At 48.7% G+C, this 16164-nt stretch overlaps 1 protein-coding gene across 11 annotated transcripts; it reads left to right on the forward strand.

Moving 5' to 3' along the window:
- Positions 1-1091: 1091 nt before the first annotated feature.
- Positions 1092-16164, forward strand: RAB3IL1 (RAB3A interacting protein like 1). Of its 11 annotated transcripts, none has more exons than XM_042884484.1 (13): positions 1160-1178; positions 1772-1840; positions 1971-2332; positions 4331-4565; positions 4913-5008; positions 6418-6495; positions 7015-7230; positions 8853-8972; positions 10150-10278; positions 10392-10504; positions 13013-13112; positions 13665-13731; positions 14141-16164. In XM_042884484.1, exons 3-13 carry the CDS (start codon positions 2319-2321, stop codon positions 14221-14223), a joined length of 1251 nt encoding a protein of 416 aa, XP_042740418.1. In that variant the 5' UTR covers positions 1160-1178; positions 1772-1840; positions 1971-2318; the 3' UTR covers positions 14224-16164. The 11 variants fall into 11 exon arrangements, with proteins under 11 accessions (XP_042740424.1, XP_042740419.1, XP_042740418.1 ...); XM_042884491.1 differs by having other exon boundaries at positions 2154-2332; XM_042884492.1 differs by lacking the exon at positions 1160-1178 and adding an exon at positions 2679-3103 and having other exon boundaries at positions 1661-1840.

Here is a 16164-nt window from a genome sequence, read left to right on the forward strand (position 1 = left end):
TGCATGGCTGGCTGAGGTCGGCTGGAGGGAGGGAGCGAGTGGGCGGATGGATCCTGGAGTGTTACACTCTTGTTTTTGTTCTCATTTTCATGGCAATAACATCCGCTCTGAGTTTGCTGGGTCAGGGTTCTACTCCTGCTTTTCAGCATCTAAGATAACACCTATTCCTCTTGACCTTCACAGAATGTCTTTTTTTTTGTCTTTTTTTTTTCTTTCCCCCACTCTTATATTCGCTGCCTGGTCCAGCTTAATGTTTGCTGGTGAATTCCCCCATGGGTTTGCAGAGCTCGGCAGTTTCAGCATCCTCCCAGCCCGGGATTCCTTGGTTCGTAATCTTAACAGCTGCAAGGCTCATCGTTCCTGGAAGCAGTGCTGTAGTTTGCTGGCCCACCAGTGAGTGTGACTGTGAGGTTTGGCTCTTGTGCCTGCCTCCCACCCTTGAAGCACTCCATCAGACAGACTGGCTGGAGCCATTCTCTTGCTGCCTTTTGGACTCTGGAAGCAATTCTGCCTTTCTAACCCTAGGACCCTCCATCTCTGCCAGCCAGGCCTTGGAAGTTAATCATTACCACTGAGTAGTTGTGTGCTGCCTGCAGAGCTGCAGATCTCCCCTTCCTCACGAAAGTTCCCTGCAGATAACAAACGTTACAGCCACAGACCTGCCTTCTCAGACGCTTTGCTCTGGGACCTCAGAGCACGAGCTGCCTTCTGTAGTCACCTTGGATCCTAGTGATCAGGTGGGACAGGGCTGTAATAACGTCGTATAATGGAATGGCCTCAAGCTGCGCCGGGGGAGTCCAGGTTGGGTATTGGGAACATTTATTGAGAGAAAGAGAAGCGATGCAGCGGCACAGGCTGCCCAGGGAGCGGTGCAGTCACCATCCCTGGAGGTGTTCAAGGTCAGGGCAGATGCGGTGCTCAGAGACAGAGCAGCGTCACCCCGAGCCCGCGCTCATCCCACCGCCCCCCCACGAGCACGGCGCACGGCCGGCAGCGCGCACGCGCGCCCGCCCTCCCGCGGGGCCGCGCTGCAGTCACGTGGCGCCTCGCGCTGCCCCCTCCCCTCGGGGCGGCCCCGCGGAGCCGGGCGGGCTGCGGGAATGGCGGCGGCGGCGGGCGCTCCTCCTCCGTCCCCTCCGCCGCCGTGAGGCGCCGGCGGCAAGCAGCTTAAGGCGGAGGTAGGTGTGCGGGCGGCGGGGCTCGGGCGGGTGTCGTTGCGGGGCCGCCCGGGCGGGGGTGCGCCGCGTCCGTGCGGGCTGCCGGGCGCCACGCAGCGCTGTCAGCCGGCGCTCCCGGCGCGGGACGGGCGGCAGCCCGCAGGCAGCAGCCGTGCACAGATCCTCAGGAAACCGCGGGGTCGGCTCGGCAGGAAGCTGGAAAAGTGCCGACCTTGCACTTTTTTTTTGTTTGGCTTTTTCTGCGGAATCCAACTCGGGAAGGTTTGTGCTGTGCTCGGCTTTTTTTTTTTTTTTTTTTTTTTCTTTCTGGGGGGGGGTTTTTTGGGTCTCCTCTAGTTTTCCTCACGTTTGCCGTTTTCGTGCGTCCGGGGGACCGGTAGGATACGACCCGGCTCCCGAGGAGCGCAGCCCATGGGATTCGGGCGCAGGTGCACCGCTCCCTCGGGTGCTGTCGGCTGTTGGGGCGCGGCGGGACAGCGGCGGCAGCGGCCGGCACCGGTCTGCCTGCGGGACCGCCGTGCCTTCCGGCCTTCCTGTCTTCTTCCCGGTGGCAGCAGCACAGCAGCACAGCAGCACACCTCTCTCCTGCACAGATAACTTTCCTCCGAGAGCTCGAGTCACGAGGCAACGGTTCATATCTCTTTTTTCCCCTCCTATTCCATGTGAGTAGCTGGACTCGTAGCAGCTAAGCGGGTTGCGGTGTCCCTTTCCCTCGCTTTCTTTTGCAGCTGTTTGGTTCTGATTTGGGTTTTCTCCTCCTGCTCTGTTTCTTGTCCCCTTCCGGCCGGACAGCGGGTGGTCCTGCTGGGGCCCTCCTAGTGAGCTTCCCGGTAATGCAGGAGTCCCCGAACGATGCGCTCGCTGCAGTTTGCCCCTCTGATCTCCGCAGGAGGGGCTCCCACGGTGCCGTTCGAGATACGGCTTAACTATTGAACGAACGCTTCTGTTTGGAATGCTCTCCCTGCTTTGTGGCAGATCCATTGCAGAGAACCTCCCCTGATTTCGTGTGGCGAGGATGAATTGGTTTCATCAAGTCTCCACCTTCCCGTGATGGGCTTCATTCCTTTCCATTGGGTCGTTGCTTTGCTCGATACCTCCCCTTCCTGAGTGAAGCCTTGGAGAGCTCCTCGTTCCATAGCAATGTCGCTCTTTAGGTAAGTGATGCGATAGATCGTCTTGACCTTTCTCTAATTGCCCACACGTGTCCAAAGAGCAGCCTGACTACAGCAAGTGCTGTGCTGCCTGAACTCCGCACGGTGTGCGCCATGCATGCTCTCTCTTGCACCTGAAAGAGTAGAGGCATGGGAGTTCCCGTTGGTCATGAGCAGCTCACTCAGATCTATGCATCCACATGCATATATGGTGCTTTTATCAGCAGCTCCAGTGTGCTGAGTATCTTCAGATGAATTATCTTTGCGTAGCAGTGCTGTCTGTCCCTTTCCCTCCCCAAGGTGCTCCTTTCTGTTATTTCTTATACTTCCAAATGTCATTTATCACCAGAACGAGCTCCTTATAGATCTTCCCAGTAAAACCAGGTCAAGTCAACAATTCTTCTGAATCCTTTCCTACCTTCCAGCACTGCTGATGCTCTCTCGCTTGTTCTTGCTCTACAAAAAGGTCAGCAAAATCTATGACGCGGACTGCATGTTGCCAATTCTGTCCAGTTTGTGTGGCATGGCATCATGGATGGTCCTGTGTCCTTACTCATCCAAGAGGTCAAAGAGATTTCCCTCTCTGTGCTTTCACACCGCTCTCTGTGGTACCTGTGCTTCTTTTCAGGAGAAGACAGCAGGCAGACCACACGTTCTGCCATGTGGACAGGCATTCAGGCATATGTTTTCCTCTTGTAACACCCTAGCAGCTGCAAAACCTACCCAGCCTCTTCTTGGCCTGCGGGGTTGAAGTCTGGATCTGCAGTGAAGAGGGTCAGGGTCTTTGTATTGCTGTGGAATGTGGAAGCTGTACTGTTTTTTTCCTTGTTCCTCCTGTGGTTTGGGGAGCAGTGTCCCTGAACTTAGGCCTATGGAGTATTTGCTGGAATACTAAGTAAGCCAGCTATGGTCTGTTTTTCTCTGAAAATGCTCAAGAACGGCACTCTTGGAGTAGCTGTGTTTAGTTGTCGTGCTTTGTCCTGAGTCAAATGTCTGAGATGTGCTTTTTGGGAAGGGTAAAACCAGGAGGTGTTATAACTTTGCTTTGCCTGTTAATGTTTTGTGTGTAAAGAATTGTCTAACTGTGAGGCAGTACTTAGCTGTTGAGAAACCAGCCCTTCTTACCAGGCGTGCAGGATCTCAGTCTGTACTTGGTGTGATTATTGAAGATCCCAGCATAGCAAAGATTTCCTCCCAGCTCATTACTTTGGACCACTGTCTCCTCTCTGTTTCTGTTCTGAAAGGATTTCATGTCAAAAGCGCAAAGTAATCCAGTAGGGAATATATCTGCATGCATATCTGGGCTCTTTTAAGAAGAAAGAGAAGAGAAATGACCAAGTTCTGAATTTTGTATGTCTGCTCTGCCTTCAGTGTTTGCTTAGGGTCTGCCTGAGCTGTGAGGGACTTCAGAGCTGAAACTCACAAATGGATGTTCACCATCTTCATTTGTTCTGATGTATGCATGCTCACACCCAGAGCAAATAAATTTGACAAATATCCTTCCTGAGCTTGGCTTGTATTTAAGAGAGGGCAGTACAAGGTATCTGGCGAACGGCTTGTTTAACCATGCTCATAAAAATGTTTGTGCACAAGCAGCTTATTCCAGTTAAATTTCTCAGCTCTTTCAGTCTTTATTTGAAGGACTGGTTGTGAGAAGATGGTTTGTGTAGGACTTACCTCCCTAGAAATTCTGCTGAGGGCAGACAGGCCCAGGCTGTGGGCAGAGGAGCTGGTGCTGCTCCGGGACACAAAGCAGGTCCTCTAAGCCAGTTTCTTTGTATGCCATCACCCTCCCTGCTTTGCTCCTGTGCTCTTGAGAGCCTGGAGGTACAGCACAGCTCACTACTGAATGTCCTGTTCAGCGCAATACTGCTCAGCCTCCCTGAAACGTTGGGAGAACCCAGCCTAGCTTGCCTTGCTGTTGCCTCTGAGGCTGTTTCTCAGCCTGACAGGTTTGCTGATCACTCCCACATAAATTTTCACTGTGCCGATTCCTTACAGCCAGACCCGTTTTGAGGAAGACAGCCAGGAGCAACCAGCTGTGGAATACTGGAAACCACTAATGCCTTCCAAAGGCAGCAAGAAGGAGCCAGAGACTGGATGCCAGAATGCAGGCAGCGGGGATGACAGCCAGTCCACTGAGCAGCGCAACGTCTCGCGTCTCCGCAGCTCTTCAGTGGAGATCCGGGAAAAGGGCTCTGAGTTTCTGAAGGAAGAGCTGCACAAAGCACAAAAGGTAAAGCCCAGAGCCTGTGAGAAGGGCTGAGCTTGGAGGCACTGAGGGACATAGTCTATAGCAGTCACAAGCATAGGTTGGTGGTTAGGCTAATTGATCTTAGCGGTCTTTGCAACCTTGATGATTCTATGATATGGAGCCTAATGATAAGCGAGCAATTCCAATGTGAAAAGCCTGCTACAGCTTGTGGAGGGATGCTTCTGGTGGCATGGAGTGCTGTGTCAAGAGTCTGGGATTCATGCAGGGGTAGGGAGGAAAGGGAGTGATTAGTAGGTAAGGCCAGGCGGGTGTCAGCACTGCTGGGGCCTGCTGGTAACTCATGCATCCCTCTACAATTTCCTCTACAGGAGCTGAAGCTGAAGGACAAAGAATGTGAGAGACTGTCAAAAGTCAGAGAGCAGCTGGAGCAGGAACTAGAAGAGTTAACAGCTAGCCTGTTTGAGGTACCACCCTCTTCCTTTTCCCATCATTTCTTAAACTAAGCTTGCTTCCAATTCCTTTGAGGTAGGCTTTCTCTGAACTTCCAGCCATGTTTGTGTTACCTCCCACAGCTTCCTTAGTCCCTGTTGTTCGTGCACATTTGGAATGCTGCACAGTGCTGCAAGCAGACCCTCCCATGGGCTGGTGCTTGCTTCTGGGGAGGATTTGCATACGTTCCTTCCCCCTCCTAGCAGCTGTGGGGTGACATAAAGAGCACAGCAGGTTCCGTGGTTGCAAAGCTAAGTGAAACCAGACATGGAGATGCCTGGAGCTGGAGGTGAGCATGGCTCCCTGGCCTTCTCCTGTGCCTGCTCTGTAGTCTGAACAGCATTTGCTGTGGTTTTTTGTTTGTTTGTTTTGGTTTAATTTTTTGGTTGTTAATTTGATTCTTGTCAAGCTCTAGCCTGGTGAGATCCCGTGATCCCATTTACCAACAGCTTTAATCTGTAGAACTGACTGGACAGTGAGGAAAGCCAGAACTCAGCTGTACCTGTGAAACACAGGCTGTTCCTGAGTGCAAGGTGAACTCAGAGAAGTTCAGCTGAGGGCTTTCTCCTTCACTGGTGGCCTTGGGCAGAGTGCTTCCAGGCAGCGCTGTGGGGTGGTCTCACTGGGAGTGATACCACCTACCTCCCCCTTCCTGTGAGATGTGCTTCTAAGTTTAGTCTCCACCTGAGCTACTGCTCCTGCTGCTGTGCTGCAGCTGTGCTCAGAGCAGTGAGGGCTGGCTGCTCCATGGAGGTGGTAGGAACAGAGTGCAGTAACAATTCAGGCAAGTGCAGCAGGGCAGTGACTGAATGAGGAACCAGAATGTGGATCAGTGAGTCTGGATGAGAATCTGTGCCAGAGACAGTGATCAGGGTCAGAAACAGTCCAGTAATGAACTAGCAAGTCTGCAGTGGTGACACACATCTGAAGTCATGCCAGGAAGCTAAGCCAGTGCATTTGAATCAGTCGCAGAAGTATTGGACTACACAATTATGATCTAGCATGGGTGGGTGCCAACATTAAAACCTTGGCTGTAAAGCATATCCCAAGGGCAAGAGGGGCAGGCCCTTTCTTCTGGCTTTTTTTTGCAGCACCTCTTTTGATTGGAGAAGATAACCTTGGACTCAGCAGATAAACTTGCATTTATCCAGCTGTGCTCCTGGGAAGGGGATGCACTCCAGGCTGACACTGAGAGGCCTTTTCTGGGAAATTCTCGGGGGCAAAGCTCTTCATATCTGTTAGAGTAAAATAATTGGATGTGGCAGTGATGTCTGTCCTCCTGCTTGCTTGCACAGAGCATGAGACATGGCAGAGCTTTGGCCGGCCCCAAGTGACTGTATGAGATGGGGCTGCCACAGGCAGACTAAAACTCTTTCTGGTCCAGGAGGCACACAAGATGGTGAGAGAAGCAAACACAAAACAAGCGGCGTCAGAGAAGCAGCTGAAGGAGGCATGGGGAAAGGTGAGAACTGCGCTCTCTGTGACTTGATCTCTTTGCAGGGTTGGTGCAGTCCTGGCCCATTGTAGCCATGGCAAGTTGGTTGGCTAGAGGAGGGTGAAGTGCCTGCTCCCTCTCCAGCAGATACTGCTGATCACCTCCTCCTCTTAGAAAAAAGAGTGTGAGAAGAACCATGTGGAAGCAGTGTGCTGTTTAATTGTTGTGGCCGTGTGGAAAGAGCTGATGAGGGTGCATCACAGGGCTGCTGGATTGGTTCCATCTTGGAAAGTGAAATTACTTCTGGGTTGGTGTGTCTAAAAAGAGCCTGGGTCAAGATAGACTGAGGAACAGTGGGATACATTCTCAGTTAGTTCTTGTTTTCCTCTTTAAAATTTTGGCTGACAGTGGGCATTTGAGAGAATGAGGAGAAGGCTTCATGAGCAGGCTTGTAGCTGTTTCCCTGTGGCCTTACAGTGTTGGGTGCAGTACAGCAAGTTCAGCAGATGCTGAAGGTGCTGTTGACTCTTGCCTTGTCTCTCTCAGATCGACATGCTGCAGGCAGAGGTAACAGCTCTGAAGACGCTTGTGATCACATCCACACCTTCCTCTCCAAACTGGGAGCTACACCCTCAGCTCCAGAGCCCTTCTAAAGCCGTTTTCAGGAAAGGCCATGGGCGAAACAAGAGCACCAGCAGTGCAATTGTCACAGCCATCAGCCAGAATGCAACTCCAGCACCAGTCAGTCGTGAGTGCAAAGAGGTGGGTGAGGGCCGTTCATGCACCAGCCTTGGAGACATTGCTGTTGCTGTACTTGAGAAGTTTTGCTTGGCTTCTGACTGAGGGAAGCAATCTGTGCAGTAGTCTGGCTTGTTCCTAAACTGTGCCGAGGCAAACTCTAGAGGGTTTCTATTTGTGGAGATTTCCACTTCTGGGAATAAAGTTCAAAGCTGCATTAGGACAATGCTAGAGGAAGGAGCTGAGGGACCGCTGGAGGGCATGGACAGACCCAGGAGTTAGCAGTGCTGAGAATGGATGTGCTGGGAGTTGCTGAGTGGAAGCCAGTTCTGATGCATCTTGGCAGTTCAGTCTGCTACCTGTTCTGACGTATTTGCTTTTGTTCTTTTTTCCAACTGGTTTGACTTTCAGTGATCAGAGCCTGGGTTTGGGCTCCAAGTCTCCTCCACCATCTTTTATCAACATCTCTTGTTCTCTGTTCTTGGGCATGCCACTGTTCTTCCTCCTCCTGCAGAGCATATATTTAACGTTCACCTTTCTCACTGGGAGGAAATGTTCAGATAAGGCTACAAAGAATTTGTGAACGTCTTTCAACCAAACTCTGTTTAATTCCCTCATTCAATAGACCTACACTTGCTGTGACCATGAATGTAATTCTTTTTTTTATTATTTTTTATTTTTTTTCTGCTAGCAGCTTCTGGCTGGGAACTTTGCAATGGCCAGATGTGTGCACAGCTACCCTGAAGAGCAGAAAGGATTCAGGCTGTGGCACTTGATCAGGGAGAATGAAAATGTGGTGAATGTGGTGTAGGAGTATGATTCCCTGATGACTTTTTTTGGAGCTGTGGCTTGTGTCATGAAGAATTGTTGAGAGCACGTGGAGAGACCTGGTCACTTGGCTTGTGAGAGAATGTGTATGCAGAAGGGCAGCTGGTGAAATTAATACATTCAGCTAACAGAAGGACTGTGCTGGCAACACCATTGGTGATTTCAATGGATTTATTTTGCTAACTTCTGTGTAGTGCTGTTGTTGCTACTTTGGATGAGTATTGGCTGTAGCTATTGTCTTGAGGGCTGTAGCAATAACACCTTTAGCTCTCTTCACAGGCAAGAGGAGCAAAGGCTATGACCAAAAGAAAACCAAAGGAAAAATTAATTCAGTAACTGCAAATCCCTGCTGTACTTGTTTCTCTTGATTAATCAGAGAGCGAACCAGATATGCTGGAAGTTATAGTCAAATACTTAGTTGGCTAGAAGCTAATTTGAGTGCTAGGAAAAAAATGATTTTAATCTTCTAATGCTCTCTGTGCTCTCCTGATGGTTACCATTCCTGTCAAGTTGTTTACTGGCCCACATGAGAGGTGGTATGAGGGAACCTGGCATTCAGCGTGGTGCTTTGTGGAAAACATGTCCCATTCTAAATTGTGCCTAGAAGTTGCGGCATTTGTGTTCCATTTAGCACTTCAAACTGAAGTTGAAAGGTGTCGTTTATGGCCCTGTGATGCCTTGAGGATCCCTCTTAGTTTGCTGGAAGAGAAGCCTTGAGCCTCTGCCTGTATCTTCTGTATTGTTATGGTTTTTTACCTCCCTTTCTTGTCTGTCACTCTAAACATCTTCACTATCTGTCTCTTTTTCTTGCCTCAAAGTCTGGGGTGCCTGCTTTCCTTTCTCTGCTCCTTTGTATCATCCCTGGGAAGGCTATCCACTTCACCTATGAGCCAGGCTGGCAGGCACTGGGGGCAGATGCTTCCTCACCGTTGCGGCAGGTAACTACTGGATGGTATTGGAGAGGGGTGGAACCCATCTGACTCTCACACTTTCAGCCCTTCAGTTCTAGCTTCCTTTTATGCTAACCTCCATTTTTGTTTTGTTTGTTTTCCTGAATTTGTTTTTTCATGTTGTGGCTCTGAAGCTGTCTGCTGGTGTGAGGTGAGCGGTCCCTATAGCATACAGCAAGCGTGCTAGATTTCAGGCCTCCTTCTGTTTCATTCCTTCATGCTTTTTGTATTGTTTGGCATGTTTCTGTCGTTCTGTTTCTCCTTTCAGCGTCTTCAGCAGGATTTGCTGGCCTTTTAAACAGCTGCCCTGTCGGCCTGGGGTTTAAATGACTGTTCCAGAGAGTCTCCAGCACTGAAGAATTTCCAGTCAGGCAGTGTAGGAGGGATCAACCTTCCTGCTAGTTAAGGGGTTGGGGCAAGCCCTGTCCTTGAGTCCCTGAGTTGTTGAGGAGTGATAATTCTTGCAAGCCCATCTGTAAAAGGCAGTGAGCAAGCATTGTGATCAGGAAAGCTATTCCCACTCTGGGTTTGACGTTCCACTTGTCCCTGCATGCCAATGTGATTGCCCAGAATTCCCATTACTTCCTCAACTCCCCAGACACCAGAGTTCTGAGTTGGAATGGCCTTTAAAGGCCTGGCATACTCTGTTATTTGGTCACACTGAATGTAGCCCTGCTGATATTAATAGCTTTTTCTTTTCTTTTTTTTTCCCCCTCCAATTCATCCTTTTCTATAGCAATCCTTTGTTAAGAAAAGCGTTCTGTGTCCTGGGTGTCATTACCACTGTGCTTTGCCACTCAGCTGCTCTCGTTGTTTCTGCCATGGGCACTTGCTCTGTTCAGCAGTTGTGTGGTGGCTTTCCTTCAGCAGTGGCACTGCCCTGTCCTGGACAAAGGTGGGAGAGATGAATCTCTGCAGATTTCTGGCAGAATATGCCCACCTTGGCTGGATGGGTCTGGCACAGAACTGAAAATGGGTGGGAGACAAAAGATCCTTGGAGAGAGCCAGCTTTCCTCAGACACTTCTGTGATATCTGAACCTTTCTAGGTACCAAAGTAGATGTTGTGTAGTTAGACTGCCTATGCAGTAACAGTTATCTTCAGACATGATATCTCTCACTCTACCTACCTTCTGTTTTCCTTCTTTTCCTGGACATTTTCTGCAGATTGATTCCATTTTATTTGCCGAGTTCCAGTCCTGGAAGGAATCTCCAACTTTGGATAAATCCTGCTCCTTCCTGGACAGAATTTACCGAGAAGATGTAGGACCTTGTCTGGACTTTACTAAACAGGAGGTGAGTGCTGGCAACTGAGGACAGAAACTGCACAGTCTGGCGACACCAAAGGTGCACCTTTAGGGAGGTGACCTTTGCACATCTGTATCTGCAGTCATTTCTCTTTGCTGCAGCTGTCTGAGCTGGTGCGAGCGGCTGTGGAGCAGAATACACTCACCATTGAGCCTGTTGCTTCCCAGATGCTGCCTGTGGTGAAGGTGTCAGCAGAGGACTCTGGTGGGCCAAAGTAAGGAACCTTTCTTGTTCTTGTCCCCCCTTTTTGCTGCTGTTTTCTATCACTGCCTTATGAAGTTGGCTCAGTCAGGTACCAGGGCTCAGCTGAGTGTATTTCTAGCCCAAGATTAGCGATAGTTGAGCTTTGCTTTCTGAACTCTTCACCAACTGATGTAATTCTTCTTGGGTATACTGCAGTTGAGTGGTTGGGAGATAATTTAGTAATGTGTTAGTGCCCTCAGTTCAGAAGTTTTATTTGCTTTCTTTTCCTCCTTAAGAGAGAAACTGCTTTAATATTCTCCAAAGGCTTGTGCATAACATAGGGTGCAAGGGTTAAGTCAGAGCTGCATTATCTCACATTCTTGTATCTTGTGACCCCTGAGCTCACCTTGCACTGCTAACATTGCTGGTGCTCCAGGTGGGTTTGAGCCTAGGTCAGAAGAATTTGCTCCTTGCTGCATACATATAATCTTCTTCGCTTGATGCTGTGACTGTGTTTGATGTGGCAGACAGCCTAGATTGTTTCAGGGAAGAGGGATGCTGGCAGAAGTGGCATCATCTTTCAGAGTACACAGGGGACTTTCAGTTATTGAATTCAGTTTTAGTTGAGGCTCTGTTCCTTAGTTCTTCCCACTTCCCTTCAAGCAGAGCACCTTCCAGGCAATGGTATTCCTGTAATGAATGTTGCTCATGTGCAGGCTTCCTACTCTGCTCTTCTGCATTTTTCTCTCATCTCTAGACAAATTGTTCCCCCAGCATGTGTCAGGGCTCTGCCAGGACCAACCCATCCTGTGTGTGTCCTTGCTGGTTCCCTTTTGACTTTTTTTTCCCTCTTCACAGTGTGTTCCAGTCACAGATTGTAAAGTATTTATTAGTAGGTGATCAAAGGTGGCTAATCAGTTAACAAGTTACTAGTTTAGTATGATTTAGCATCTTTGAGGCTAGAGCTGAACGAACCAAACTCTTTAACTCTGTTTAATTTCCACCCAGACCGGGTGTTAAGGAATCTTTCTCTTGGTAATAAATGGATTTGATTTGTTCCCTGGATGAAAAATGCAAGGTTTGTGGCACCTTTGGTTGTGCTGTGGAGAAGAAAGAAGAAAGTTTGGGTCCCTTTTCACCCTATGGTAACAGAGTTCAGTGCAGTGCTTTCAGGAGTCTAGGCAGGCAGCAGCTGAGCTTGATGGCAGTGGAAAGCAAGCACCAAGGCATTCTCAGAAGCTTTTTGGAGCATCTGCTCCTTTGCGTGTTGTCGTCTTCCACGGCTCTCAGAGTAACTTGTGCACCTGAGGAATGATGTTCCTCTTCTAGCCATGCAGGCATTAGATCTCTGAGAAGCCATGGTAATGGCAGTGCAGCAACAAAGTCTGCTTTACTGCTAAGTGATGGTGAAGGCCAGGCTACTGGCTGGTACTGGGAACTGTTCATCTTCACAATAATGGAAGGAAATGGCAAAAAAATAGAGATATGCTGCACCCTTGCTGATTACATCTTTTCAACATCTTTCTGGGAGCCATGCTGTCTTGAAAAGAGTACTTTTTTTTATTGCTTTGTTTGAAATCTCTACAGTAGTGAGGCTGAACTTTTCCATGCTTGCACAGAAAGAGATTGGCTTGTTCTTAGGGATCTGAAACCATGTCCAAAACCTCCTGAAGTCGGCATAAAGTTATTCCAGATGGCTTTCAAGCCTGAAATAAGGAAGAGGAGCCAAGCTGCACTGCAGCATGTTTTCAGTTCTCAGAATGAGACAGTGGGGTTTGTGCTTGTTGATGGTGAGAAAGTGTGACACAAAAGCTTTAAGCCCTATGGAATACCTGTTAGCTTCCACTTGTAGCTCAGAGGAGATTGCATTTCATTTTAAATGTAACTGTTGCCAGGTTTGCGGCTTCCCTTGGGTGTGTTTTCCTGTGATGTGGCAGAGTTGTATATTTACCAGTGGTGTGGTGTGTGCAGTCCAAGTAGGGACACCACGAGGAACATCTTGAGTGTGCCGTGTTGGAAGGCATTGAAGAAAGGTGACAAGTTTGGATGAAGTTCAGTGTCTTGCCAGCAGGGGGGATGATTATGCTTAAACGCAGGAATATCTGTTTTGAAACCAGATCTGGTCCACAGCTGGCATCTGTGTATCCCACCAGGAAAACACCTGGACAGAATTCTCCTTCAGCAAAAACCTTGCGTGGCAAAGATGTGCAGAGCCCAGAGGACATGAGTTATACTCTGCCTTGTCCTCACCTCTTTCTGTGGATCTGCCAAGGGTAATGCTGTGGTTTGCTTGAGCATGGAATAATTCATGGTACCAGATTTTTAGCTTATGGTCTCCTAAATTCAAATTCAATATTTATGGAATCTTTCTAGGGTTAAAAGGCTAATTATCAACTGCATTTGGTTTGTTTTTCTTAATGCTCACGGACACAGGTCTTACTTCTGAGCTCTGCCTTTCATCTCCTGGGGATCTACACTGCTGTGCCGTGAGGTTGCTTTATAGCCTGATCTGTTTTCTTTTCTTTCTCTCTGCCTGCAGGAAGTGTGCTCTAAGTGGCCTCCCCAGGACCTGCAAACACCGCATCATGCTGGGGGATTCTGGGAATTACTATTACATTTCACCATCCTGTAGGGCCAGGGTGAGTATCCCACCTTTCCCAGGACTGTTCTAGGCGCTGAGATGGAAGGACTCTTGGGTCAGCACTCAAACTGACAGAGACCTATGGAGCTTGAGTTTGTTCTCATCATTAGGGTGGCTCTCGTTCAGAGTGGTAGAGTGGGGATCCATCCAGACCTGTCTCAGGCCCTTGTGCCATGGTTATGCTCTTTCAGGCCGTCTGTCTGCTATGTATTCACTTCTATGGTCTGATTAATTACAGGAACTTGGTTTGCATTGATCTTTAATTCTCCTTTATAAAACAGTGTGATTTTTTTGCTCTTTAAATGCTGGCTGTTGGACTTTACCACATTCAGTAGTGACTACTTCTGTCTCATGCTGTGTATGTTGTGGGTAGTGCAGTATTCTGGTATGGTACTGCAAATACCTGGAACTTAGGTGAACAGCTTTCTTCCTATCTCATGGTATGTGGTGATATGTAGAACCATTTCTCAGATGCTGAGCACCAGGAGTGCTCCAGTTCTGTAGCTGACACCTTTTTTTTTTTCCTTTTTTTCTTTCCTCTATCCCTCAGATCACAGCGGTGTGCAACTTCTTCACATACATTCGCTATATCCAGCAAGGCTTGGTGAGGCAAGATGGTAAGAGGGGGTAGCAGCTGGGTGCAGTGGGGCCTTTGATGGGCCAGTGGGAAAAATTCTGAGGCCGTACTCAGCATGACAGGAGTGTGGCCAGCTTGGGATACCCTGAACTTGCTGGATCTTTGAGAAATAGTTAAATGTCAAAGAAGAGATGAGAGCAGGAGGAATGGCTTCACCCATTCCTTGCTCAACAGCTTCTTGGAAGCTGTATCCTGAGGCAGAGCCAGTAAAGGGGTGATCTGCTGGGCCCTCCAGCATATCTGCTTCCCTCAATTTAGGAGTGAGCTTTGTCGGGCTGCACTGAAAGCATAGTGTAACATGAGGTGGGATCTAACTGTGCCTCACTTACTGATTATTTTTTTTTCCTGCTTTTTCATTTTTCTTCTGTATTTTTTTTTTCACTTTGCAGTGGAACTGATGTACTGGGAAGTGATGCGACTCCGGAGGGAGATGTCTCTGGCCAAACTTGGGTTTTATCCCAGTGAGATGTAAGCAGCAGCCTGAGCTTGGAAGGAAACTGCTCCTGTACGAAGGACTCATCAGTTGTGGTCTGCCAAACAGATGAATGCAGTGCCTCTCCAGCAGTGGCCTTGCTCCCTCCTCTCCCTCCCTATGGCTGATGCTGATCATGGAGCAAAAAGCACAAGTTGTACCTTCAGCTGTCCCATTCCTCCCACTGTGACTGGAATGCAGCTGCCAAGCTACCCTCTGAGAGCTGGGCTGGTCCTGGCTGCTCAGGGATGATTGTCTACAGACTGTCCTTTATGGAGATATGCAGTGTATATCCATTATTTTTAAACCTTTGTTTTTATATACAGTCTGCTTTAGCTTAGTCTGAGGCCAGCCCTGTGCAAAGCAGGAGTCCTGGGCTCCCTTCTTAGTAAGCAAGTCTTTCAGGACAGATGCTGGCAGTCTGTCTGTTCCACTCATTCTTTGGGGTGGAGGGTGCTGAAGCCTGCAAGAGAATCTTTCTTCCAGCTGAGTCACAGGAGGTCTCTGTTTTTTAGCTTGGGATTTGGTGCTGGGTGCTTGTAATCCAGCTGGGGGGAGCAAGTGGGACTGAGGCCAGAACTGTGCACCTGGGACCTCTGGGAGAAGGAAGCAAGCAGGGAAATTGCATAATTTGCAGCTGGTCACAGCTTGGCTGCACTCAGTGCTGGATATTTTCTCCCAGCCTTGAGAATCTGGTGTTGTGTCATAGGCAGATGCAGACCTTGTTAGCATGTTACCATGTGCACGTTCTTGGTGTGGAAGTCCCTTGTGGTATTCCTAGATACAAACCTCACCCACAAACAAATGCCTTTGTTTTGTTCCTACTCGGAGGGTGAATTTGGGTACTGTTCACACTGTTTAGATGGAAACCATAGTCCCAGGCTGAGTTCTTTATGTCCAGAAGGAATATGCTCATGTTGGGCACAGCCATGAGGCCAAGAGATTCCCTCTCTGCTCTAACACTAGACTTAGAGATGCATGTCCATTTGGAAAACCCAGTATCCCTCAGGCTGCCATACCCAATGAGGAAACTTGAGGTATTTTTGCACAGATGTGAGAGGTGTGGCTGTATGCTTCAAAATGTGCTGGGAAGGATATCACTACAGCTTTTGGAAAGTGGAGGCAGCTGTAGCTCAGACTTGTCTGTACAGAACTGAACTAACAGTGTTGTAGCTGATGTAGCCCTTTCTCAGTCACCACCCACTCCATTAGGTTCCATCCTATGCCACAGTAGGAATTTTCTGCCTTTGCTGTAAGAAAACAGCTGCTGTGGTTTTGTCCAGGAGAGGGAAGAACTGAGTCCAGCTCAGACACAGCTGACCTGCAGGCCCCATTTGTTACCACCTTAGTTCTGCTTTTACCCCTACCACTGAGTGCCTCTCGTCACCCTAATTGGATGAGTGCATGCATCAGCTGCTCTTCACTGAAGCAATGTATTTCAAATGTGGAGTAAAAACCTGGAAAATACATCTTTGGGTAAGAATCTGCATCTGGTTTATTGGCACCTGCAGACCTGTGTCAATTAGACATCAGCTTTTGCCATGGAGAAAATAGAAATGTCTTTCCCTCAGCTGCAGATTTCAGGTCAGTCCTATCCCTGGCGTTTGTCCTTGTGTCTGCTCCCCCTGACCTTTTAATCTCTACATGTCATCCTGTGCCATTGGCTGCTACATTGCAGAACAGATGCAGCTACATTATAGCACTGGGGATGGGATGATCTCTGTGTAGGAGGTAGTTTGGGAGATTGTTTCCCCTCGGTGTCAGTTTGTAAAGCACTTGGAGATAAAAGGAGTTGGAGAAATGCGTTGTATGAGGTTGTCTTACATTTGAAACAAAGCATTGAGAACAATTTGAAAATTAATATGAAGTCACTCCGTTAACAACAGGATGGTTGCACCTTTAATGAAGGAAAAATAAACACTTGCTGTTGGCCTCCTCAAA

Source organism: Lagopus leucura, unplaced genomic scaffold (assembly GCF_019238085.1).
Source record: "Lagopus leucura isolate 7727_CA_CO unplaced genomic scaffold, USGS_WTPT01 Super-Scaffold_100044, whole genome shotgun sequence".
Classification (NCBI taxonomy): domain Eukaryota; kingdom Metazoa; phylum Chordata; class Aves; order Galliformes; family Phasianidae; genus Lagopus; species Lagopus leucura.

What these genes read in the sequence shown, in the direction of transcription:
- RAB3IL1 (XM_042884490.1), top strand. An exon ending in TAACAGCTAGCCTGTTTGAG is followed by an intron (nt 5,009 to 6,417) that starts GTACCACCCTCT and finishes TTTCTGGTCCAG; the next exon opens with GAGGCACACAAGATGGTGAG. An exon ending in CACCATCCTGTAGGGCCAGG is followed by an intron (nt 13,113 to 13,664) that starts GTGAGTATCCCA and finishes TCTATCCCTCAG; the next exon opens with ATCACAGCGGTGTGCAACTT.